The 27699-nt window shown below is 38.8% G+C and overlaps 1 protein-coding gene and 1 long non-coding RNA gene across 2 annotated transcripts; both read left to right on the top strand.

The window, feature by feature from the left end:
- The first annotated feature begins 2913 nt into the window (after window positions 1-2913).
- LOC103712683 (transcription factor bHLH149-like) lies at window positions 2914-3825 on the top strand. The gene has a single exon (XM_089925135.1). It carries the CDS (start codon window positions 3151-3153, stop codon window positions 3604-3606), a length of 456 nt encoding a protein of 151 aa, XP_089781261.1. The 5' UTR covers window positions 2914-3150; the 3' UTR covers window positions 3607-3825.
- Window positions 3826-21451: 17626 nt separating this feature from the next.
- Window positions 21452-25471, top strand: LOC120110487 (uncharacterized). Its single transcript, XR_005511503.3, has 3 exons — window positions 21452-23332; window positions 24234-24333; window positions 25288-25471. It is a non-coding gene; the product is annotated as an uncharacterized LOC120110487 (long non-coding RNA).
- Window positions 25472-27699: the final 2228 nt, after the last annotated feature.

Genomic DNA, 27699 nt, shown 5'->3' on the forward strand with positions numbered 1-27699 from the left:
CGGCCACATGGAGCCCCAGATGGCCTACAGGATCGTCAGAGAATCGCCAAAACGCGCGCGCGCGCGCGGGGCCCTCAGCGGGCCGACGCGCGGCGCGCTGGGGCCCGGGCCGTGGGGAAAGAGGGGGAGCACATGGGATGCTAAAACGGAGCTTGGTGTGCTGGTTCGATAAGGTGAATCTAGTCATCCACGCAACCCTCGCACACCCGGATTTTCTGAGGATCTGACACTATTTTAAGTCAAATCTTTCCCATCAGAGGATCACGTTGGATGTGGATCAAATGGATGGCTATCACGTCTTAATTGGATATGATGGCTGTTTTGAGCTAGTTTTAGTTGGACTCATTAAAAATTTGAGACATATGAGAGTGAATGCATTATATATGGGATGAATCATCGTGTCTGGATTGGGTTGGGGTCCAAGTAAAGCCGGGTTAATACAAATTAAACAGGTCAGATTTTGATCAAGTGCCTCTTCTGATGGTTTGTTGGCATCAGCAATAGCCTAATTGGCAATTAAGGTTTGATAACACCCATAGTCTCAAAGTAAGAATCCTTTCTAAAATCACTGTATTTTTTTTTATACTAAATTTGATGGCTCATACACATCTAGTATGGATGCACCTAAAAAAAAGTCTAAAAACAACAAATCTCAAAATGTTCTAAGTAGCTCCTTTTCTCCAACACACATGCTAAAATCATTGTTTATTGTTATAATAGAAAAGCAATCTTTATTTCTCCATAAAAAAACTCTTCATTTGATTTTTTTTTTCAGCTATAATTTGGTAAAGATACATATGAAGGCTTTAGCAAATATATATATATATATATATATATATATATATATATATATATATATATATATATATATATATATATATGAAGGTCTAAATTTTAAAAATATTGCTTCAACATTCCTTCAACAAAAAATAAATATTGCTTCAACTAACAACCTATATGTTTGTTACATCATAGGATAATGACTACATTACCTCCTATTTAAATAATTTCTCAGATGAAGTGCGGAAGAGAGTAATATGGTATTGTGTTCAAGAGGAGGGAGTTTTTTTATTTTTTTTGATAGAACGGATGCTTCATACAACACGTATACAGATGCACCCAATAAAGTTGGAAAACAAAATATTACGGAGTTTTTGAGGCAGCTTTCCATCCTCCGCCCACACGATGTTATTGGCGTGGTTAGCCAGTAGGTGGTCATCCAGTCCGCAGCTTTATTGGCTTCTCTGAACACATGCTTCATCTGGATAATTTCTTCATTTTCCATCACCATCCAGATATCACTAAGCAATGGATGGTCACCGGCAGCGACTCTCGAAACTTCTGGATCTAGCTGATGACCGTAGCCGAGTCATCCTCCAAGATGATTGAGCAAGCTGACAACAGGAGAGGTATTTTTTTTAAAAAAATAGGGAGGAAAAAAAAAAAGAAGAAGAAGAAGGAGGAGGAGGGGGGGAAGAAAAGAAAAGAAAAGAAAAGAAAAGAAAAGAAAGAAAAAAAAAAAAAAAAAAAAAAGAAGGAGGAGAAGAACAGGAGGAGGGGGAGGTAGATGGATACGGGCCTGCAAGGTTGGGAGATGGGGGCGGTACGATCTACATCCTTTCGCGTACTGCACCGACAGGAGTCCGACGGCCCGACCAGGTAACTTTCGCCTCGTTTTATGTTCTCTTTTGTAGCCCGAGTGCGAGCATGTGGGGGATGTCATGGCAGGCACATGGAGGGATGAACAAAAGTGGGGCAGGAGATGGTACATGGTGGTCTTGGGATGTGATGCCATCAGTCCCTGCATTCCTCCTTTACAGGAATCATAAAATCACTAGTACTAGTAATTTGTACATAACTATGTGCACTCTCTCTCTCTCTCTCTTGTTCTAAGATAGTTAAGCAATCAACCTTTTGTTTTTAAGATTATTGTCCTTAGTGGTTGGATTTTAATTTCTCTAATTACTGCTGAGGTAGATAGATTCATGGTTCTATAATAACAAAAGGTCTATAGTTAGACTAGATTAGCATACCTTCTACATATAAAAACCAAAACAACCAAACAACAATATTGGGATGCCCTTGCGGTGGGATTTAACCAAGCAATGGTATGGAGGGAGCAACCACAATTCGATCTTCAATCATTCGGAAATTAAAATCCTAGGATGGTGAAGTGTAGAACCAAGCGTGCCCCGTAAACCATATCGTCCTGTGGTACGTATTAGCATCCTAGTATAGTCGCATCAAGATGCAAACAGTTTCTTGATGATTAAAAACGCTCGGCCAATGACTCGCATTATTTCATGAGATGTGTAGAGCTTCAATTGCCGGTCTCAGATAAACTTGATCTCGATAAGATTTTTGGGATTTAGACCTGGCAATTAAGTAGGTCGGTCATTTACATCCAATACCTCATGTTCAAATGGGCAGAATTTTATCTCACATAACCATTTCTTGTCCTTTTCGACTTTAATGCCTAATTAGTTTTATACCTAGATATTAATTGATTAGCATTGCCAGCTACTAAAGGAAAAGAATATGCTTCCATGTGCATAATTGCAACCCTAAAAGTTTTTATCCTTCAATATAAAATCTATGCCCAACAACTAACATGGATTATTCTGAAATATCGATCAAGAGATCTTAACAAAAAAAAGAAAAAGCGAGATGCATGATTGCAGTGTACTTGCTTTTCACATGTTCATTATAATTTGTATCCATTGGCCACATCTTGTTGTTGTGCAACTAAGTTAGAAAGAAATTAAGGTTTAGAAGCTTTGAAGAAGGATTAGATTATCCAAAGATCTTGTCTTTAAAATTAATAACAATAAAATTATTTAAAACAGAAAAAAATAGCAAACAATCAATCAATCAACTTAGCAAGCCAATGCTCCTGCAGGCCCAAACAACTAGAGCAATCCGCTGCAAAACGCAGTGCCAGAGGTGATTCACGAAAACCAAGAACAATTTTGTGATTGCGAAGCCAAGCTCCCAGTGGGCCCCTCTTCCTAGCTGGCAAATTTATATTTCTTCCTATAATTTCCAACAGTAAATGTATCCACCGCACCTCCTCCATTCCTTCTTATATATCCTCCCACTTTGCTCTCTCTACAGATCTCTCCTCCCAATCAAACACCACACACAGCAGCCATGGAGAAGCAAGACAGCAACAGAAGCCTCTCCTTCATCGACACACCTACCGCCGCCAATGCCGGTTTCCTCGAGAGGGGAAGGCGGATCAAGATGGCAGCCGAGATGGGACTTGTTGAGTCCTCCCGCGGCCGCCACTGGAGTCGCGCCCTCCGCAGCCGCCTCCTCCGAAGGAAAGGAAACGGTGCATGCGGCTGCAAGGAAGAAGGCTTGGCTCCTTGTAAGGTGGCTGAAGACTTGGTTGGAGAAGACGGAGACGATGAGGTGATAGAGATAGAGAGGAGGGTGAGAGCTCTTCAGAAGCTAGTCCCGGGCGGCGAGGACTTGGCCATGGACCAGCTCTTCGAGGAGACGGCAGACTACATCGAGGCGCTCCAGGGGCAGGTGAATGTGATGAGAGCGCTTGCCGGCTTGCTTGATGGGTTGGAGAAGGAGAAGAGGTTGATGGGAGGGTGAGGGTGGTTCTTCTTGGGTTCTTTCTTTCCCTTGCAGTCTTTGTTAGTAATTAACCTCCTCCTAATGATAATTTAAGAGAGGAAACTATTAGCAAGTAATTCTTCTTCTTCTTCTTCTTTTCATTTTCTTTTTTATATATTGTTTTGATTTGGTACTCCAAATTCTCACCTTGTTATGAAATTAATTGAAAAATGATATGGGTGGAAATTAGTTCGAATATGCCATGGAGAAAGGTGAGAAGATGAAAAGTGGGGTGTGGGATTCTTTGAAGAAGAGAAGGGTGGTTTGTAGGCTAGAAGTAGTAACAGGAAGAAGAAGAATTGTTATGTTTCTTAGGCTTTATCACTTGAATGGATTTTTTTTTTTATAACGGTAAAGAGAGAAAATAGTGAAATTAGTATTGATCAGTTCCTTTATTATATTTTGAAGAATGAAGAGTGCCTTCGGATGTCATGAAAAACTTAGAAAATTAATATTCTTTTCCATGAAAAGGAAAATGCCTGATATTAAAAGTTAAAAAATTGAATGTTTGGCCAGAATGATAAAATTCCCAGAATTATGAATTGGAGATTCTTTGCTTCGAGAAGAGTTTTCAAAATCCATTATCTTCCATTGTATTTGTAGCTATTTTTCTTCTTTTAACAATAAAAACTGCAAAAATAATATCTCAAAATTTAAGGTTCCAAAGTTTTGAATGTAGACATAACTGAAGAATTGTGATTTTGAAACAAAAAATGGTTCATCTAACACAACCCCACTCATTTTTATTTTGGTGCAAACTGAAACATAATCCGAAGTGTCATTTTGCCCCTCCCAAGTTTCACCTATATCATAGCCATTTTATAACTATGGTGAGGCTTGGGAGGGAAGTACTCAAGCATGTGTTATACAACTGAAATATAAGGAGCATGGTTGTGACTTGTGAGATCTAGACAGGGGTCTGGGATGCTTTTATAAAAATGGATTAGGTGATGCAGGAATAATTGATGAGAACCAGAATGTAGCCGTTTTATGTCATGGTCCAAAAGTTCTTTATCCTATTTTAAGTTTCCTAATACATATAGCAGTGATTGGTAGATTCTAGGGGTGTTGATACCGCAGACTTGGTTTTTGATGGGATGCAGACTTGGATTTGAATCCTACCCTTACTCAATTTTTTTGGTAGGCTTTTTTTCATACAGAACATTTTAATTTCTTCCTCTTCTTCCATGAAAAAAATTCTTAATTAGATCAAGCAAGGAGCACATCTCAACAGCCATCTGTAAGCAAAAACCGATATTAATGCATCACAAAGAATGGTGAAAGCTTCAATAATACAAAGCCTTTGCCACTCATCCGCTCCTCATAAACTTGAAGGTAAAGATAAAAGGTAGGGAAGCCATCATGCAGCACAAATCTTCTGTTTTTGTTTATGTGGAATCCATTTATGTCTCAAAAAAATATGATTCTTCCAATCAAAAGAAATGACTGCAATTCATTTTAGCAATTTAGTATAGAAGAATTTCTGGTATATATGTTTTTAGCTCTATCCATGGGTGCAAACAACACCACAAATATTTAAGGCACAAGTTTGATAAACATCAGCAAGTTAAAAGCATTGAAAAGCATTTAATTCTTTCAAAAGAGAACTACTATGTGCAATAAAAAGGAGGAGGCTGTAATTTTCAAGGCCAAAATACTAATTTTAACCCCAGCAGTCCCCACAAAAAAAAAAAAAAAAAAAAAAAAAAAAAAAAAAAGATGTGCTCATTTAACAACTCGCTGAAGTACATAAAACAATTTTTCCTTTTAAAATGATAAATTATAAGCTGAAAAATCATGAAATCGAGGTAACATTTGAAATCTCTCCTGCCAAAATTTTAAGAGAAAGAATTTAGAAAATTACAATTTCGAAAGGACATGACTCGATGCACTTGGAGATTAAAAAATTAATGTTCTCGCAAACCTATTTTCTTAGGAAGCATAATTTAGAGGCTCACTGCATGCCATTCGTTGCACGCCCTGAGCTAAATACATGATGCATGATTCCGAAAATGCGTTACAAATATTTAAAACTACACCTCTTTCTCACAAGCATGCATTATAGGTTAGACACATGATTACGGAGTTCCTAAGCCTTAGTTTCTATGGATAAGCTTTTTTTTTAATGGTTGTCTAAGAAAAGCCAAACACAACTTGTTTTATATAAATCATCTACAATACAAATCCTACTTCCCTATGCTTCAACTTTCCTTTTCGCTCGACCATTTTCTCCCTAATCACACTTTTTTAATCAATATAATATTTTAATCACTCTTATTCTTCCAAATAAAAACTAGAATCACTCTCAAACAATAAAACACAAGGCCAACTTTTACTGTACAGCTTCTTCTATGATCTTTTCTATTTGCACCATTTGGGAGAGTGCCTGCCATTTTTGATATCTTAACCCTGGCAGGGACAAAAGAAGCCAGAAGTTTAGACAACCAAGGTCCTCAGTACCCAGGCCATAAAAAGTGGTACCAAACGTCCATCTCAGCTTTTACTGCTGTTATAACACTGAGCCTAGCTACATTAGTTTAATTAGGCTTCCTTTTTCGATAACATCTACAATTACATGCAGCTAGTAATTAATACTTCACAGTTGTCTTCCTCTGTAGAAATCCTTATCTTCCAGCTAACTGCAACTAGAAACAGGTGTTGGGGAAAACTCCACCTACAGTTCCTGGAACACAAGTAGCTGCACAGAACTCTGGAACCTTTAAAAATTGCATTGTTAACTGCTGCTATCTTAAAACCTTGCAGTGCCCAACTCATCCACCAATCTTAACAAGAATGCAGATCATTTATCTTTTAACAAAGTTTTACTTCAGAAGGCACAGAGATTCAACTCGCCTTTTTTTTTGTTCAACAAGAGTATAGAGTAGGAAAGAAAAGGATGGAATTGCTTAAGGTGACGCCATGATATGTCAACCTCATCAATGAGCAATGCCCTCACCATCCCATTTGGAAAAAAATAGTGATGCAAGAAAACATTTAGACCCATGAACTAAAAGTATGGTCAAAAGATGAAACTGACCAGCAAAAAGATTTTTTAGAGTTCAAACATCTTTTGGATGGAATTTAAAAGTTCAAACATCAAGGTTACCTTTATACACGAGTCGTCATTGTTATGAGGCAGATCAAAATGGACATTTTAGTGGACATGGAGACATATCTTCCTTTGAAGGAATTTCAGCGACCAGAAAGAAAGGGATTGGTCCACACGTCATAAATCTAGGGTGGTGATAGTAGATTTTGGTGCGTCCAACGAAGCATCCATCTTAATACCACGATACGAATAGAGATTATCGGGAATCTTTATGTGGAAACGGTGGATTACACATCAATATCACGAGTGTGGGCGACAGCAAATATATTCCTAACTCAAGTCCCGAAGTCCGTGGCTTGTTCTCACTAATTATGGCTAAGTTGATCAAAAGAGTTCAAAGGCTAGTTTAATTCAGGGTGCAAACGATTTCTATTGAAATTTTTCCTGCAATTCGATGAATGCAAGGGAGACGCTTTTCAAATCAGTGGGTTGGATACAACTCTTGGCATCAAATTTTCCTAACCCTATCCAAGATTGGAACAAGTGGGTCGCACACAAACAGTCGTTGGGGAAAAATATCATTGTCGGGTATCAAACAATTAGCTGAACCAGTCCAATCCGACATGTCTTGCTTCCACCATTAAATTCACTTGTCAAAATAAAATTTGTTATCAACGCATGATGTCTGCACTGCCTCTTGCACCTATGTCGTCCATATATATATATATATATATATATATATATATATATATATATATATATATATATATATATATATATATATATATATGTATGTAGTCAACAACTATGACAAGGCATGGGCAGACTGACTATTGACGAAAGAAATAAGAAAAGCTAAATAACAATAATTCAAGCTGAGAAAGAGAGAGAGAGAGAGAGAGAGGAGTGCATGCCGTAGCAAGATGTCACTGGTGAGGGCATTCTGCATTTTCTTTGAGGACTGTTTGATTCGCGGAGAGGAGAGGAGAGAATGTATGATCAATGAAAAAATTGAAAAATGCTTCATTGGAGTTTTCATAGGAGAGAGATAAAAAATGGCTTTCTTATGGAAATTCGATTCACATGTTTTATGAAAAGAAAAACTTATGTGGACATACAAAAGTCCAATTACCATTGGCTTGGTATTGTGGTAATTTTTTTTTCTAAAAGTGTCTTCAAGCTTTTAGATAGAATGGTAAAATCTTTTTCTATAATTTTTTTAGTAAAGTAAATGTTCAACCAAACATAAACTATTATAGAATATGCCATTTTTTAATAGTCAACCAAACAGGCAAAAATCACTTTGCTGGGCATTATATATCCAGGTATAGCTTCTATTCTAATGAGGAAAAATTCTTTCCGAGAATGAAGCATAGTTTGACAAAGAAGATGATCCAACCTTAGGGCCCTAAAACCTATCGCACCAAATATATGAAGAAACCATGGCCATGCCTTATTTGCTTCGCTTGTTAGTTGCTCCATGTCAGGTCCAAATAAGCATGTATTGGTTTGAATACCAGGATTGAGAATTGGAGAATAGGGGTAACATCCGGTTTGTTTGAACACTTATTCTCAGCTTATCTTAGAATTGCTCTCCTGCAGTCTTTACTGTTTCTTACTTTGTTCGTACTTCTTTGATAATATTTTTAATACTCTTTCGGTTATTTCAAACGTGTGGGCAACTCAATCATGGCAAAAAAATGCCTGGCCAGGCTCATGCACCACACGGGCCATTCAAATAGTTCCATCACCTAGAGGTTTGGATAATTTGATTGAAACTGGAAAGCTAGGCCGAGCCTGCCTTCGAGAACATCTACAGCATGAAGCCCATGAGCGATTTTACGGGCCCAACCAAGCCCATTTAGAGCATTTCACTGGTCATATCGGTGGACTTAGATGGTATCGTCCTTTGTCAAGAGGAGAAGACCCTATCTCTTACAGGGATGTGTCAAGAAGCCCATAACTGAAGGAGCAAAGAGAGAGAAATTTGTGTTATAATTTCAAATATGAAAATACATCAAGAAGATCTTGGATTATCATGTTAATCACAATCAACACGGAGTATAAAACTATAAAGACATACCTGTATCCATGGCTTAAATCTGAAGGATCACCCTAACAACGTTCCTTAAGAGTGCCTCAGGATGGTTAGAGGCACAAATTATGTTGTAGGTATGAACCCTAGAGTCTCTCATTTCTTTTATAGGTCTCCCACCATCAAGAAGACTAAAGGACTCTTTTAATAGGTTTTTTACCAGCAAGAAAACCAAAAAACTCTTACCAGCAAGAAAACCAAAGACTCTTTTAATAGGTTTTCTCCCCATAAATACAATTAGACTAGTAATAACCCATAATCATTTAATTGGGTATTATAGGGTGTGTGGAACACTTTAATAGAATATTAATTTAATAATATTCTTACATTCTCCCACTTGGCCCATACACCCATAAAACAAAATAAAACATTCTTTGTAATTTGAAAATGCTTCAAAACTTTTTCTTTAATTTTGTCAACGACTATTATGGGTTATGACATTAAAATCATATACGTGCATGCTTTTCATTAGAAAATCTTTCCAGTCCAATATACTTCATATGAGTTCTATTATATCAATGTCAAATTGGCTACCAATGCGAGTCATGGCGGTCGTTTGTTATTCAATCAACAAAATTCCTTCCTTGTACCACAACACTAGCAACTTCATTCAACATGATCTTTTATAGGGGTTTAAGGCTACTATCATAATGCCTTAGGTTCATATTCATGTTTATTTTATTCATGTCTATTTTAGACATTTTTCTTATCATCTTTCATCCACACAATTCAATGTACATATAAGGGAAAAACAAAAAAACAGAAACAATTATACTTGGATATCCATGTATGTCTTGAAGAAAACATCCAATACATTAATGAGCTCACTGACATGTTCAAAACATGGATAAATACATAAGACCCATACTGTCAACATGTTATTTAAATTTTTTTCCTGTTAATCCTTTCGTCAAAGGGTCGGCAACCATAAGTGAAGTCTCGATGTGTTTTATGGACACTATTTATTTCTGTACTTCCTTCTTGATATTAAGGTATTTGAGCTCCATATGCTTCGCACCATTAGAATGCTTGTCATTCTTGGAGAAAAAGAATGCTGAGGAATTATCACAATAAATTCTCAGCGGCTTGGCTATATAGTCGACAACTCCAAGTCCTGAGAAAAAGTTCCTCCGCCATAAACCATGCATTGTGGCTTCAAAGCATGCCACAAACTCAGCCTCCATTGTAGATGAAGCAGTAATGGTTTGCTTCATACTCCTCCAGAAAATAGCTCCACCTGCTAGAAAAAATACATAACCAGAAGTGGATTTCCTGCTATCTGAGCAACCAGCAAAATCAGAGTCTAAGTATCTGATCACCTCTAGATTATCAGTTCTTCTAAAGGTGAGCAAATAATCCTTAGTTCCTTGCAAATAGCGCAGTACCCTCTTCACAGCTTTCCAATGGGACATTCCTAGATTACTTTGGTAATGCCCAAGCATGCCAACCGCAAACTGATATCTGGCCTCGTACAAGTTTGCGCATATATCAAACGTCCTACAACGGATGCATACAGAATCTTTTCCATCTCCTTCCGCTCCCAATCAGTCTTGGGACATTGTGAGATGCTAAACTTATCACCTTTCGTTATCAGGGTATCTAAAGATGAATAATCTTTCATGCCAAATCTCTCAAGAATTCTTTCTATATAACTTTTCTGAGACAATTCCAACAATCTTCGTTTTCGGTCTCGAAAAATTTCGATTCCAATCATGAAAGATGGCTCACCCATGTCTTTCATTTCAAAATTCTTTGAGAGAAAACTCTTAGTCTCATACAGTAAACCCATATCACTACTACCCAATAATATGTCATCAACATACAGGACTAGAAAAATAAACTTGCTCCCACTAACTTTTAGATATATACATCGATCAACGACGTTTTCCTTAAATCCAAAGTTAATAATAATATTATGAAACTTTAGATACCATTGTCGAGAAGCTTGTTTAAGTCCATAGATTGACTTATTGAGCTTACAGACCAAGTGACCTTTACCCTCTTCAGATAAACCTTCTGGCTACTCCATGTAGACCTCTTCATCTAAACTTCCATTCAAACAGGCCATTTTCACATCCATTTGGTGTAACTCCAAATCGAAATGAGCCACCAATACCATAATGATTCTGAACGAGTCCTTTTTAGATACTGGAGAAAAGGTCTCTTTATAATCATTGTCCTATTTCTGAGTAAAATCTTTGGCCACAAGTCTGGCTTTATATTGTTGCACATTATCTTTAGAGTCATGTTTTCTTTTGAAAACCCATTTACATCGGACTCTTTTGCATCCTTCAGGCGTTTCAACAAGATCCTAGACTTTGTTTTGGGCCATGGATTTTAACTCTTCCTTCATGGCATCAATCCATTTATCAGAATTATTTCTTCCTTTAATTTGTGAAAACGTAACTGGATCATTACTTGTTCCAATGTCAAATTCATATTCCTGGACATACATTACATAATCAGATAAAATAGTAGGTCTCCGTTTCCTCTGAGATCTGCATAACATCATCTATTCTGGTATCTCCATAGCTTGTTCATCAGTGGCATTCTCATTATGAGATGGATTATTATTTACTTGTTCCACGGTATCATTAGAATGATCATTAGGCAGAACAATAATGCTTTTTGAAAAAGTGGGTATTGGAACATCAATCCACACTTCCTCAATGATTACATCTCTCAATTCTTTACTCCTACTGACTTCACTAAGCTCAAGAAATTTTGCATTTCCAGTTTCTACTATTCTCAGACTATGGTTGGGTCAATAAAATCTATACCCTTTGGATCCCTCTGGGTAACCAATAAAGTGTCTGCTTACAGTTTTAGGATCCAATTTTTTTTCATGTGGACTGTAAAGCCTTACTTCAGTTGGACAACTCCAGACATGTATATGTCTCAAACTTGGTACCCTTCCAATCCATAACTCAAAAAGAAGTTTTTGGAACTGACTTACTAGGGACACGGTTTAAGATATACACAGCAGTCTTAAGAGCTTCACTCCATAATGACTTAGGCCCTATTTGGGGAAGCTTTTGGAGAGCCAGAAAGCACTTTCTGGCCCTCCAAAAGTACTTTTAGATGAAAAACTGTGTTTGGTAAATTTTTCAAAAAGCTGTTTCAGCTTTTGCAGGAAGCTGAAAACAGCTTTTGGGAGGAAGCTCCAATTGGAGCTTTTTGGAGGAAGCTGTTTCAGCTTTTTCGGAAAGCTGTATTTTTGACAAAAATGCCCATATTAAAATATAATAATTACATAGCTTGTCTCTTTATAAACCTAAAAATTTGCTGGAGCCAAGAACCCTAGCCGTCAGACTCCCTTCCGTAAGAAAAGGTATTTTTCTTTTCAATTTTTGTATGCATCTCTTGAACCATATTTTAGAAAAAAAAAATTTTAATCCTTCTCCGTACCTTCCAAAATCAATCTATTGTTTTTTTTAATCATCAACCTCGCGGCCCACGCTGAGGTCCTCCTCGAGCGTGGACCACGAAGAAGAGCCCCTGGACCGCGAGAAATATTAATATGTTATTTTAAATAATTAAATATTATGTTATATTATAAAAAAATAATTTATACTAATAATTATAATATTTTATACCTTTATTATTGTATTATACTATAAATATTATATTATATTACATTACATTATAATACATTAATATGTTATTTTAAATAATTTAATATTATGTTATATTATGAGAAATTAATTTATATTAATAATTATAATATTTTATACTTTTATTATTGTATTATACTATAAATATAATATATATTACATTATATCATAATACATTAATATGTTATGTTAAATAATTTAATATTATGTTATATTACCAAATATTAATTTACTCTAATAATTATATTACTATTATGCTATATTAACATAATATTAATTTATATTACAATAATATTATACTATATCATATATTTATATATTAATTTATGTTATGTTTTATTATGTTCTGTTGTATAATACTATGCAATGTCCTTTATGGTAATTTTGTCATACAAAAGTGCTTTCTCAGTTTGTTTACCAAACACAAAACAAAGTACCACAGCACTTTGCGAATGTAGTTACCAAACAGTAAACAGCTTTTTATAACAACTCTACTTCAGACAGCTCTACTTTCAACAGCTCTACTTCCAACAGCTCTACTGCCAACAGCTCCCCCAAACAGGATCTTAGGTAAGGTAGAATTGCTTATCATACTCCTAACCATATCCAGTAATGTCCAATTACGTCTCTCAGCAATACCATTCTGCTGAGGAGTACCAGGCATAGTGTATTGTGCCACAATGCCGCGTTGTTCAAGAAGTTTGGCGAATGGGATAGGGTTACGACTTGATTCATCATATATACCATAGTACTCACCACCTCGATCCGATCTGATGATTTTCACCTTTCTATCTAACTATCTTTCAACCTCAGTGAGAAATATTTCAAAGACCGTAGCGGCTTGAGATTTCTCATGTAGCAAATAAATATATCCATATCGTGAAAAATCATCTATGAAAGTGATAAAGTACTTTTCTCCACCAAAACATTCTATGGATAAAGGTCCATATATATCTGTATGAATTATTTCAAGAAGCTCTTTACTCCTTGTGGCACTTTTCTTTGTATGTTTGGTTTGTTTTCCTTTAATACAATCCACATACATACCGACATCAGTAAAATTCAAAATCGAAAGAATCCCTTCTTTTACTAATCTCCGTAACCTTTCTTTGGAGATATGCCCCAACCTTTTATGCCACAAGTCATAAGACTTTTTATTAATCATGTTCCTTTTCATTCCAATGCAAACTTCATGGTGTTGGATGTAAATATTTTTAACAAAGGTATTATCAAGGCAAAGTTGATAAAGACCATTAGAAAGAAAACTAGAACCAATAAGAATAACATTTTTAAACAAACCAAAACAACTATTCTGAAAGATAAAAGAATAGCCATCAATGCCAAGTCTTGACAAGGAAATCAAATTACGCCTTACATAAGGCACAAAAACAGTATCATGAAGGTCTAAACAATGATTGGTACTTAAAATTAAACGAAAGGTTCCAATAGCCAAAATTTCGGCCTTATTCTCATTTCCCATCAAGATGAAACATTCAATTGGATTTGGTGTACAGCTTGCAAGGAATCCCTACATTGTTAAGGAAACATGAACATTAGCACCCGAATCTAACCACCAAGTATTTATAGGAACGTTTACAAGATTTGATTCAAAACATACATAAGCATAAAGTTTATTCTTCTTTTCGAACCAAGCCTTACGTTTTGGACACTTAGCTTTCATGTGTCCAGGCTTCCTACAGAAATGATATTTTGCATCCTTTTCTTGAACCTGATTGCCTTTAGCAGGTCCCTTCTCTTGGTGGTGCTTGTTTCTTTTCTTTCCCATAATGGTGCTTTTTCTTTCCACCTTCTTGAGTTACAAAATTAGAAGAAAAAGTCCCTTGTTGTTTTAGTACTATCTCCTCTTGAACCACCATACTAGCCAACTCATTCACATTCCGTTTATCCTTGATAGATTTGTAGTGCATATGGAATGGACCATACTGAGGTGGCAATGAGTTCAGGATGAATTGAACAATAAAGGACTCCTCTACTTTCATTCCTAAAGTTTCAAATTTGGTAGCTATATTTGTCATCCCAAGGATATGCTCTTGCATTCCCTTAGCCCCATTATATTTCATGGTGGCAAGTCTAGCTATTAAGATTCCCGCTAAAGACTTATCTGCTGAGCGAAATCTCTCCTCAATACTTGTCAAAAAGGTTTTGGCATCCTCTGTACTAAGAAGCGAGTGTTTGATGTTTCCAGCTATGATTATTCTCAAAAATATGAGGCTCAACCTATTTGATCTCTCCCAGGCTTTGAAATAGTCTTTCTCATCTTTGCTACTGTTTTCAATAAGAGCAGCCGGTTTTGGGGTCAAAAGGAAAAAATTTAGATCAAAAACTCCTAGAGTGAATCTGACTCTCTCCACCCATTCTGAAAAGTTACTCCCATTCAGCATAGGGATAGATGATGGTTGTGAATGTAAAGAGACCGGTACACTTACTGCAAAGAATTTCAATTTAATCACATTAATGCTTTGAATTAGACACTCATAAATATAATAATCAGAATTTAAATCATAATGGATGAACTAGTGTATCATTAAAATCTAACTTTTGGGAGGATCTTAACATACAAGTGTTCCCTCCGGCATTTAAATTCTATGGATGAACAAGTAGTATCATCAAAATTCCTCCTTTGGGTAGGAAATTTTTACATACAAATTGTTCCTTCCAACATCAAAATTAGTAGATGAACTAATCGTATCATTAAGATCCAACCTTTGGGAGGATCCTAACATATATGTGTTCCCTCCAATATTATCCATTCATAATTATGATGTCAAATATTTGCCATCTAAAATCACGTAAGATTTTGTACCTTTGGGCAAATAAATTCTCATTTGATTTTAGTACAAATAGATTACCTCAAACAATTCATATCCAATCAATAAATAAAATTCATCAAGTAATAATGAAATTTTACATATAATGGGCTAAGATTTCTATATACAAATACATGCCCAAGCATAATAGAATTTAATTAATAGTTAAGAATTTAACACATAATGGGCACAAGGTAATCTAGAGGTAATAAGAATAATTTCCACTTTTTTTGAGGGGGGGATATATATCAGATAAAGTCAGATGCACCATTGTTTAAATTACATAAACATATATTATCATCTATCTAACAAGTTAGATATCCTTATCATTGCTGATTAAACAAGAAACAAATAACTTTGAGGGTCTATAAACCAAGATCTAATTTCTTCATGTTTTGGGAGAAACACCACTACGTTCATGAACCAAGACATCACCTTCTTGAAAGATGGTATATTGCAATCAACAATATACTTCATTCTTATGAATAGATGCCTGTAGTGTTTTTCACATGAACAATATGTTTCAAGAATATAGACAGACCCATCTTTTACACAACAGAAAAGAAAAACATAACATAAAAACTAACAACTTGGTTATTAGTAGACCTACATAAGAAGCTAATAACAGCAAGCTCATAAATCAGCATTTCCAGCTAACTGTATTAATAATAACAGGCACAACAACCATAGCAACTTCAAAAAAATGAGGAATGCTCCTTGACATGAACCGAAGGACAGAAAATATTTTGAAAACTAAATAGAGGTATGGACAAACAAAATGCAGAGAAGTTTATTTTACCACTAATAACTTCTATAGGAATGCTTAGTATGAATGTACAACTGTGAAAAACTTGTCCACAATTTTTAGAACTGATATGCAATACAACAACTATATCCACAAAGGAAATATTGATGAGTCAATTTGACAAACACGTGGAAGGCATGCATATTTATATAGTTCTAGGACAAATTTTTGATAATAGGTTCTAAAACTAAGTAGACAGAAATGAAGTACATAAATCCATCATAATCTCCAAACCTTATTTGATGGCAGATTCTTAATATTAATGGAAAAAACATAATAATCCACAACAATGGCTCTGATACCAAATGTTATAATTTCAAATATGAAAATACATCAAGAAGATCTTGGATGATCATGTTAATCACAATCAACGCGGAATATAAAACTATAAAGACATACATGTATCCATGGCTAAAATCTGCCCTTGCTTTTAGATAGAATGATCACCCTAACAATGTTCTTCAAGAGTGTCTCGCGATGGTTAGAGGCACAAATTATGTTGTAGATATGAGCCCTAGAGTCTCTCATTTTTTTTATAGGTCTTCCGTCATCAAGAAGAACAAAGGACTCTTTTAATAGGTTTTCTACCAGCAAGAAAACCAAAAGACTCTTACCAGCAAGAAAACCAAAAAACTCTTTTAATAGGTTTTCTACCCATAAATTCAATTAGACTAGTAATAACCCATAATCATTTAATTGGGTAATATAGGGTGTGTGGGACACTTTAATAAAATATTAATTTAATAATATTCTTACAATTTGGACTCGAGGGGCTTTTCTTTTTTTATTTTTTATTTTTGGTACATCGGCTACTCACACAAATCTCGTGTGAGTATTGCCATGGAGTCAAGAGAAATGATGCAACCCAGAGATGGGGGAACGGATACAAGGTGGGTCCAGAAATATGCGCAGCCTGGAAGGCGCTATACTCCCTCAGTAGCCTTCTAATGTCCTCTAAAAGTAGGTGGTCTGTCTCCCCCAACCTTTTTTATATAATCCACTCAATCACCTCCAGTGAGTCTCCCTCAAGGATGATGCTATCGGCTTGTAGTGGTGCTTTCCCTTTCTCTTGAAGGTCCTTTCTCCCCCTCTATGCATCCCCTATGCCATGGAGGATTTGAGAGGAATTGGTGCGAGGTGTTGGAGAGAAACCCTCCTGTTCTCTTGGGGTGGGGAGCCTCTTCTAGCAAGAAGACCATGGTGAAGGAAGCCCAAGAAGCTCCAAAGCATTGGGAGGAGAGGAAAAGAAGGCAAGATGAAGGAGATGGCATCGGATCCCTAAAGCTCCATCTACAAGTCCCTGGCCGTGGTTCTTGGACGAGTCCATTCCAACATCTTCTATGCTGTAATCCACCTTTGCATGGTGAAGACACTCTTACGTGATCCATGGGTTGCCATCTTTCGATATGTTTCTGGAGAGGAGTTCTCTTAATATTATGATCTTTGGTTTGGTCAAGAAGAAAAACCAAGTCTTGTAATCCCATTATTTCGAGATTAATCTCGACCCAATTTTGTTGTTTTAACTTGAACCCATTAATGTTGTGCTGCCGCATCAACCGGTATCAAATCTACCTGTCATATAAACATGATTGAGAAATTTGTTCAAGTTCCTTGGCTGGCAACTGGGCTAAAAGAGAGCATTCACTATATAGCCTAATGGGCCTCCTATTGAAGGTGCCTTATTATATAAAGTATAAATCTGAAGTGATAAGAAGTGAAAAATTAAGAAGGTAGGAATAAGGCTTTCTTTTCCCCTTCTGACCTGCAAGAAACAATCAAGCAACCTGAAATGTTACTAATGTGGCCTTCCCTTGCTTCCTTTTAATCTATTGGTGATGGATCTCAACAAAATGAGCCCTCGGCGGTGTAGCGACCGCCGAGGGCCAGGTCACTTTCTGGCCCTTTCATATGATCTAATACATTAGGCCCATCATAATCTAAAATGGGCTTTGTGAAGAGAGGTGGGAGAGTGTACTAAATCCTACACAGACTATGCACTGGGTAGATTTTGGATATTTATACAAGAACTCAATTAATATTTTCTGACTAGCCTTTTTGGATAAGGTCATGAATTGTTATAAATAGTATCAGAGCGGATCTGGTCCATGACCCATATAGACTGGGAAACGTTGCAGCACGGGCTCAATTAGATTGACTGTAGGTCGATTGGGATGTGCGATTAGATTTGTGGTACTTGAGAATGAATTTGAATGGATTTGGATTCTTAGGTATGCGATAATACTAAGACTTACACCCAGGAGGGAGGGGGTGTTGCTGCTAGAATCTAAGTTCGGGTCGATCTCCACTCGAGGTACACTAAGGTCGGTTTGTAATACCCGGAACCAAAAAAAAAAAAAATGGTTTGATGGGCCGGCCCGAAGAAGCCGGGCCCATCTATCAAATACGATCGTGCCCTAGGCACGATCGTGGAAGGGGAAACGCAGAGAGAGGGGTGAAGGGGGTGGGGCGGCGGCGTGAGGGGAGGTCGGTCGTCGGGGGAGGCGACTCGCCGGAGGGGATCGAGCGCCGGAGAGGGAGATCCAGCCGGCCGCCGAGGGGGGGAAAGCCTTCCTCTTTCCTTCGGTGAAGACCCTCCATTTCTCCGCCGATTCCTCGCCGGAAAGGCCGCCGGAGCACCCATCGGACCGAGGTAAGCGTGGATCCTTTCTTTGCGCTTCATTTCCTAGACTTAGGGCGGTGATGGTGGGGATTTGACCGACGAGACCGTCGGAGAAGGATCCGAAACAGGGTACCCCTGTTTCGGCTTTTCTCCTTCGGATTTCATCGTCGCCGGCCGCCGGTTGGCCGGGATCCATGGCATTGGGGGTTGATCGAGTTTGTGGGAGGATTTGGGAGGGATTGCAGGTTGCTTGGAGATGGGGGATGGCGGATCCGAGGCCTTCTTCCTCGTGATCCCGTCCTCTCCTCCTCTTTCCCCTCGTTGGTTAGCCGCCGGCCGGCGACGACGGCGGTTGGCTACCGGCGGTGACGACGGCAGGGGGGAGGCCACTGGGGTTGCCGCCGGGTGGGAGGTCGATCCACTGTCAGTGGATCTTCGGTTGGTGATGAAGGAAAGGGGGGGGGACCCTTTCGGTTGTTTGGGAAAGAAGAAGAAGAGGGACCTCCTCTTCTCTCTTTCTTTTGGCCGGCCACCATCGCCGGCGACTGCAGCAGAGACGGCCAGCGATAGTTCGGCCTGTGGTGTTGTCGGGTTGGGGAAGGAGAGGGCACAACCACCATGGTTGTTGCCCTTGGATCAAAAAGGATTTGAGGGAGGGAGATGTATTCCCAACCATGAAGAGAGAGGAATCATCCCTTTATGTTGGTCTCTTCATCGGGACCGGCCATCGTCGCCGGCATGGCTGCGGCCACGGCTGGCGACGACATAGGCCGATGGTGCAAGGTGGGAGTCAGGCCACCCCGACTACCCTAGATCTGGAGGGATTGAGATGTTTGGGGATCTGGTGATGGACCCCATAGTAGATGTGAATTATGGTTTAGAATATTTAAATATTAAATAATTTAGTTTGTGATTTATAATTGATGTTGTAGGGGAAGAGTCAGCGGTGCCAGGAGGTTTTGATCAGGGGACTCAGCACCCCAGCTCGTAGGTTGTGATCTAAATCTGTATTTGAGTCTGTCTACAATTTCGGTAAGAATCCTTGTACGCCAATCCTACATGATATACATATTTTTGCACTATATATGTTTGATATGCTATGATCCAGACAAAGCAAAATAGTTTTATATTTAATTATATTTTGATCGTGTTGGCTTGTGGTTGGTAGTGTGATGGATGCTTGTATGTGTATAACTTATACCTGCATAATTGAATTTATGGATGTGGTGGTATGGACTAACCATGTTATAGCGATTGCCCTGTCACGGGCCGGAAACGTGACCATGGTTAGTCTAGGCCGGAAATAAAGTGGAAAAGGGAATGGATGTGTGTTTGTGAATTGATTAAATGAACAGGGACTTTGGGCTTATCTCGTTATTATTGATTGCCCCATCACAGGCTGGAAATATGATATTATCGATTGCCCCGTCACAGGCTGGAAATGTGATACCATCGATTGCCCCGTCACAGGCTGGAAATGTGATACCATAGATTGCCCCGTCACAGGCTGGAAATGTGATACTATCGATTGCCCCGTCACAGGCTGGAAATGTGATACTATCGATTGCCCCATCACAAGCTGGAAATGTGATACTATCGATTGCCCCGTCACGGGCCGGAAACGTGACCGGGATGTAGCCCAAAGTCGGAAAGATAATTGATCCGGATCAAGTTAATATAGAATGGAAAGAAAAAGCATTGAAAACATTAATGAAGATTTATGAGCTATCGTATGCTATATCATTCTTGCGTGGTTGGACTTTCATTGATATTTGACGTACATACTTATATTGATTATTTGAGTCTTTTGATAGCCGGTTTATGATTTCATGAAATGTGCATCGATTTGTCGTGGCTTTCAAATTCATATTATTATTGTGTTGGTATGGATGTGTAGGGATTCTTACTGGGCTGTAAAGCTCACCCCCTTTTCTTCTTTTTCTTTACCAGAGTTGCAGGATGCATAGTTTTGGATGGGATGGGCGCAGAGTGCGAGCACCAGAGTCATTAGTTAGTTAGTTGTTTATCCTTCTTTAATGTTGATGAACATTTGAAGAGCTCGTAAATGAACTAATTTGTTTATTTGGACATGTCAGATTTGTCTATTTGAATTTCTAAATTAGTTGTGGATTTATTGGAATTTTTGTTAATCATTGGCCTTGCATGATCTTTAGGGCACTGCTCTAGGGCTCATGCGGCCGGTCGCGTACCGGACCCGGGTGGTGGGTTCGGGGCGTGACAGAGTGGTATCAGAGCCAGGTTGAGGTATCCTAGGGTTTAAGTTCAGGTGAGTATTAGTGGAGAATTATGATAGAAAAACTATCAGAGTCTTGGTTTATGATCACATGAGATTGTAACAGAAATGATATTGTAATCTAAGATTTAAGACCACTAGGAACTGTGACCTTAGTGGCATTAAAGTTTGAGGTTTAAGATTATTGAAAAATGTGACCAGTTGGAATCTGAGCATATGTTTAAGATCACTAGGGATTGTGACAGAAATATATCATAGCTTAAGGTTATGATCACTTGGAATATGACAATTAAATTCAGTGCTTAAGATGTAAGATCACTAGGTATTGTGATAAAATGTATGCATCGGATTTGGTTTTCGATGAGTGTAGAAGGAAAGTATAAATTGTCTTTGATCATGATAAGAGAGGTTTGACCTAAGATAAGTATAGGAAGGTCAACAATGGCATATCGGTTATACCATGTGCAGATGTTATTTAAATGACCTGTAAGTTCAAACTTAATATGGGTTTTGATGCGATCGTACTTTTGGTTTTGCTGCTAATTATTAGAGTAGGATTTGTACGTAGATCTTCCATAGTATTGGAGTGAGTTAAGAAGATTTCATAATATTGAAAGGAATGTTCTTCGAAGTTGAATATGTATGTGGATTATATCTGGTATTGGCATGTTGAATATTGTAATTAGACCTATTTCCTATTGATGTATTTGATTATTTTGAGGCTATAGAGTATGCAAATTGGTGGAGTATTCTAATTATTTGAATTTGTATATCTGGATTGGGCTCCTGAATTTTTCTTATAATTGTTGGAAACTATTGGATGTGTTAACTTGAACTCAAGTCAAGGTTTATGACCTAACTAGAAATCTTTGTCATTGTAAAATACAAAATTGAGTAGAAATTTCGATTTTGAGATGCTTATGTGAGTTATCATGGGTAGCATTGATCATAGACATTAAGGATTTTGGTAAAGAAGGATTTGGTGGTTGATAGAGTTAATTCCTACTCATAGTGATATTGGCTCAACAGTTCTAACCCATTGAGTTTGAGGTAAATTCTGTTGGAAGGAAAATCAATGTAGATTTTCTAATTAAATTGCAAAGAGAATACAAGAATTACCCCCTTTAAATTAAACCTAGATATTTTGGATTCTAAAAAGGTTGTGGAGATCACATAGTGACCTTAAACTTGACTAAAGGATCGGGGGTTAGTTATGGTATGTACACTCTATATAAATTGAGGACAAAAAGATCTAGAGGTTTTGCTCTAATTCTACTTGGAAATTTGAAATTTGGAGTTTCTTAGTCTCAATGCAAAGTGATACTTTAGTCAGAAATTATTTTGTGGCTTTAGAGAATTAAATGAATTAAATCAGAGAGTGCGCAGCGGAAGTGTAGTGGTTTGAGTTATTTTGAAGCCGATTAAAATAATAATAATAATACCTTGATCTGAAAGGTATTATTATGGAAGACTTGAGTTAGTCTTCTAGTAGAGGGGAATGTCGTTGATTCTTTGCCTACTGAAAGTAGTTGTGGGCTCTCCTATTTTTGATAATTCTAAGAAGAATTTTGGGGCATCTCAAATTTAGCGTTGACGGATTGATAGCTTTGTGATTAAGCTTGGGCCTGGAATGATTTAACATAGTTCTTCGAATCCTAGCTCTGACATTGTTAATATGCCTATTTGAACAGGTTTGCGGTTTTCCTAGGATAAAGGTTGATTATTTAATCACAGGCAAAGTTAAGAAAAGAAAAATGATTATAGAATATTAAGAGCATTTGATACTAAAGATTTCTCCTATTTCTGTCAAGCCAATTATGATCTCTGTGTAGAATCAAGAGAAATTAATTTCTTGGGATATAATTATGGCATTTTAATCTAAGGTTGGAAGTTTGGAATTCTTTTGAAGGAGATCAAAAGAACTTACTATGTGTGGTAAATAAAAAGGATCAAGTTTTGAGATGCTGTGATTTTTGTATGTCAAAATCTTGTGAGTAGTTACTCGAGAGGGAGACTATTTAAGATCTCAGGGATGATATGACGGATGCATATTTTTAAAGTTTGAGGCTTCAAGTAAGTTAATTTCGAGGACGAAATTTTTTTTTAAGGGGGAGAGTATGTAATACCCGGAACCAAAAAAAAAAAAAATGGTTTGATGGGCCGGCCCGAAGAAGCCGGGCCCATCTATCAAATACGATCGTGCCCTAGGCACGATCGTGGAAGGGGAAACGCAGAGAGAGGGGTGAAGGGGGTGGGGCGGCGGCGTGAGGGGAGGTCGGTCGTCGGGGGAGGCGACTCGCCGGAGGGGATCGAGCGCCGGAGAGGGAGATCCAGTCGGCCGCCGAGGGGGGGAAAGCCTTCCTCTTTCCTTCGGTGAAGACCCTCCATTTCTCCGCCGATTCCTCGCCGGAAAGGCCGCCGGAGCACCCATCGGACCGAGGTAAGCGTGGATCCTTTCTTTGCGCTTCATTTCCTAGACTTAGGGCGGTGATGGTGGGGATTTGACCGACGAGACCGTCGGAGAAGGATCCGAAACAGGGTACCCCTGTTTCGGCTTTTCTCCTTCGGATTTCGTCGTCGCCGGCCGCCGGTTGGCCGGGATCCATGGCATTGGGGGTTGATCGAGTTTGTGGGAGGATTTGGGAGGGATTGCAGGTTGCTTGGAGATGGGGGATGGCGGATCCGAGGCCTTCTTCCTCGTGATCCCGTCCTCTCCTCCTCTTTCCCCTCGTTGGTTAGCCGCCGGCCGGCGACGACGGCGGTTGGCCACCGGCGGTGACGACGGCAGGGGGGAGGCCACTGGGGTTGCCGCCGGGTGGGAGGTCGATCCACTGTCAGTGGATCTTCGGTTGGTGATGAAGGAAGGGGGGGGGACCCTTTCGGTTGTTTGGGAAAGAAGAAGAAGAGGGACCTCCTCTTCTCTCTTTCTTTTGGCCGGCCACCATCGCCGGCGACTGCAGCAGAGACGGCCAGCGATAGTTCGGCCTGTGGTGTTGTCGGGTTGGGGAAGGAGAGGACACAACCACCATGGTTGTTGCCCTTGGATCAAAAAGGATTTGAGGGAGGGAGATGTATTCCCAACCATGAAGAGAGAGGAATCATCCCTTTATGTTGGTCTCTTCATCGGGACCGGCCATCGTCGCCGGCATGGCTGTGGCCACGGCTGGCGACGACATAGGCCGATGGTGCAAGGTGGGAGTCGGGCCACCCCGACTACCCTAGATCTGGAGGGATTGAGATGTTTGGGGATCTGGTGATGGACCCCATAGTAGATGTGAATTATGGTTTAGAATATTTAAATATTAAATAATTTAGTTTGTGATTTATAATTGATGTTGTAGGGGAAGAGTCAGCGGTGCCAGGAGGTTTTGATCAGGGGACTCAGCACCCCAGCTCGTAGGTTGTGATCCAGATCTGTATTTGAGTCTGTCTACAATTTCGGTAAGAATCCTTGTACGCCAATCCTACATGATATACATATTTTTGCACTATATATGTTTGATATGCTATGATCCAGACAAAGCAAAATAGTTTTATATTTAATTATATTTTGATCGTGTTGGCTTGTGGTTGGTAGTGTGATGGATGCTTGTATGTGTATAACTTATACCTGCATAATTGAATTTATGGATGTGGTGGTATGGACTAACCATATTATAGCGATTGCCCTGTCACGGGCCGGAAACGTGACCATGGTTAGTCTAGGCCGGAAATAAAGTGGAAAAGGGAATGGATGTGTGTTTGTGAATTGATTAAATGAACAGGGACTTTGGGCTTATCTCGTTATTATTGATTGCCCCATCACAGGCTGGAAATGTGATATTATCAATTGCCCCGTCACAGGCTGGAAATGTGATACCATCGATTGCCCCGTCACAGGCTGGAAATGTGATACCATCGATTGCCCCGTCACAGGCTGGAAATGTGATACTATCGATTGCCCCGTCACAGGCTGGAAATGTGATACTATCGATTGCCCCGTCACAGGCTGGAAATGTGATACTATCGATTGCCCCATCACAGGCTGGAAATGTGATACTATCGATTGCCCCGTCACGGGCCGGAAACGTGACCGGGATGTAGCCCAAAGTCGGAAAGATAATTGATCCGGATCAAGTTAATATAGAATGGAAAGAAAAAGCATTGAAAACATTAATGAAGATTTATGAGCTATCGTATGCTATATCATTCTTGCGTGGTTGGACTTTCATTGATATTTGACGTACATACTTATATTGATTATTTGAGTCTTTTGATAGCCGGTTTATGATTTCATGAAATGTGCATCGATTTGTCGTGGCTTTCAAATTCATATTATTATTGTGTTGGTATGGATGTGTAGGGATTCTTACTGGGCTGTAAAGCTCACCCCCTTTTCTTCTTTTTCTTTACCAGAGTTGCAGGATGCATAGTTTTGGATGGGATGGGCGCAGAGTGCGAGCACCAGAGTCATTAGTTAGTTAGTTGTTTATCCTTCTTTAATGTTGATGAACATTTGAAGAGCTCGTAAATGAACTAATTTGTTTATTTGGACATGTCGGATTTGTCTATTTGAATTTCTAAATTAGTTGTGGATTTATTGGAATTTTTGTTAATCATAGGCCTTGCATGATCTTTAGAGCACTGCTCTAGGGCTCATGCGGCCGGTCGCGTACCGGACCCGGGTGCTGGGTTCGGGGCGTGACACGGTTAGAACCGAGGTAAAAGGCAAATCGGTCAAGAGGATGCTGAAGATTCTGTTGCAAGACCTGCAAATAAGTTTACTTACCAGAATATTTTCGGCAGGGGATCCTTCGATGCTTAGGTCAGCGGAAATCTAGAGTAATATTGGGAGAAAGAGAGAGAACTAGAGTGAGAGAGTGCTCGGGAGAGAAAGTGGAAGCTCTAGAATACCTACTTAAGGGTCCTCAGGTCACCTCTAAATATAGGATGGGGTGAATATCCGTTACATTATCCGTCGAAAGGCACAATAATTGTATGGTAACAATATATCTGCAATGTTAATTATATTGATTGTGTATTTATGGTTGAGCTAGATCAACTGTTGTCGAGACCCTAAGTGCAGCTCCTTTAATGATTTCTAGTGTTATTTCTAGATTGGACCGACCAGAATGTCACATCAGTCAATACAGAGGTCATTCACCTCGGTCAAAGCCGATGTTAAGAAGCTCGGAACAATTTAAGGTCAGGATGACCAATATTTTCTCCATCATGAGGTATGTGAGAATCTATGCAAGTATATTTGTAGTCTACATCAGCTATGCACTAAGTAGATTCTAAGTATTTATATAGAGCCAAAGAATCTTAATAATACTCTCTAGCTTTTTTTTAATATTTATTTATTTATTTTTTAATGAGGCGATGGGTTGTTAGAGGCTCAGCATCATAAAAGTGACCCCTGGCCTGTTGACAAAAGCTGATGAGGACCTCCAGGTTCATTTAAAGTGGGAAAACGATCGGTGCCGCGGATGGATGGGTTGATATCCGGTTCATGGCAGGCAGTATTATAGGGCATAAGAAATGGCGTCCACGGTGGTCTCCTTTGGAGCTGGCTTGGTAGTTGGCTGCCAATAATTCTCCTCCTATTATCATGAAAACTTAAATGATCATGAGATGATACGTAGACGTCTTTGGCAACCGAGACTCTCATCCCTTAACTCGGCTTTCAAGTAGGCCCATGATGTCTTTCCTTCACACAATCCATTTAGCCCTAGAAACTAGGATGGGTGAACCAATTTGGGCACTTTGATGGAAGCCAAGTTGGCTTGCAGTGGAGCTGCCTTCGTCATCCGCTGGTTTTTGTTGTTTCTGTACAATGTGGAAAATGAGAAATATACATACAGCAAAAATTTGGAAAAAGGTCGAATGATGACCTTGTTCCTCCGTTGTATGGCATCCATGTAGCCGTGAAAGGTGTCAATTGGATCCATTGAAACACAAATAAAGTTCCTTCCAATTGGCATTGAAGTATACACCAGGATCCCTGTGTTTCTTGCGAGAATGCTACTATGCTAGTGCTGTTCATGGGTTCATTGGAGTATAAAGCACAACGTTGAACGCATTTTTTGAGAATACAATAAACTCTCTTTTTTTTGGCTAGGATGGACGAATAGCACGTATCTAGTATGAATATATTTATAAGAGTCAGAAAATAAAATATCCAAGAACCAGGGTGGCAGAGTTGCGCCGATCATTTGCAACATCTCATCAGAATGACCGGCAATAAAAGATGCAATCTAGTCCGCAGTTCTATTCATCTCGTGGTAAATATGACTCATCCTAAAGGTGGTGCACTCCCTGCGGTGAGTGTCTATGCGCCTCCGCAATCTGACCATGGATCTAGCCAATAATTGTGGTCGTCCTCCAAGTGAATAAAGTCTGCCCGCAAGCATAATCTCACATAACTGATACCTAGCTGCCCTGAGCTCTACTCCAAAGATAGAGATAGAGGTACCATATACTTTTAAAGTCCGGTGCACTACAAACAATACTAAAGGGAAAACATTTGTCTAGCCCCCAGCATTGTTGACCTCTTCCTTCAAAGAAATTAAGTCTACATTCAAAGGACCGCGTTGTTAGTGAGCATTGATGTGGGGTTCCCACCTAAAAATCGTGGTTTCACTTGTATTTAGAGCGACTTCTTAACTTGTAATGGTAGTTGTTATTCTCTTGGTGTCATTTGAACAAGTATTATGTTGTCTGGGTCTGTGAGAATGAGTAGCAAGAAATTTATTGTTATTAAACATGGCTTGCTTTCTATTTAATAGCCAAAGTAATGGGCTAATTCAATCTATAGGATTAAGACAG

Source organism: Phoenix dactylifera, chromosome 1 (assembly GCF_051530095.1).
Source record: "Phoenix dactylifera cultivar Ajwa chromosome 1, Ajwa_hap1_PhDact_Kaust_v1.1, whole genome shotgun sequence".
In the NCBI taxonomy this organism is placed as follows: Eukaryota; Viridiplantae; Streptophyta; class Magnoliopsida; order Arecales; family Arecaceae; genus Phoenix; species Phoenix dactylifera.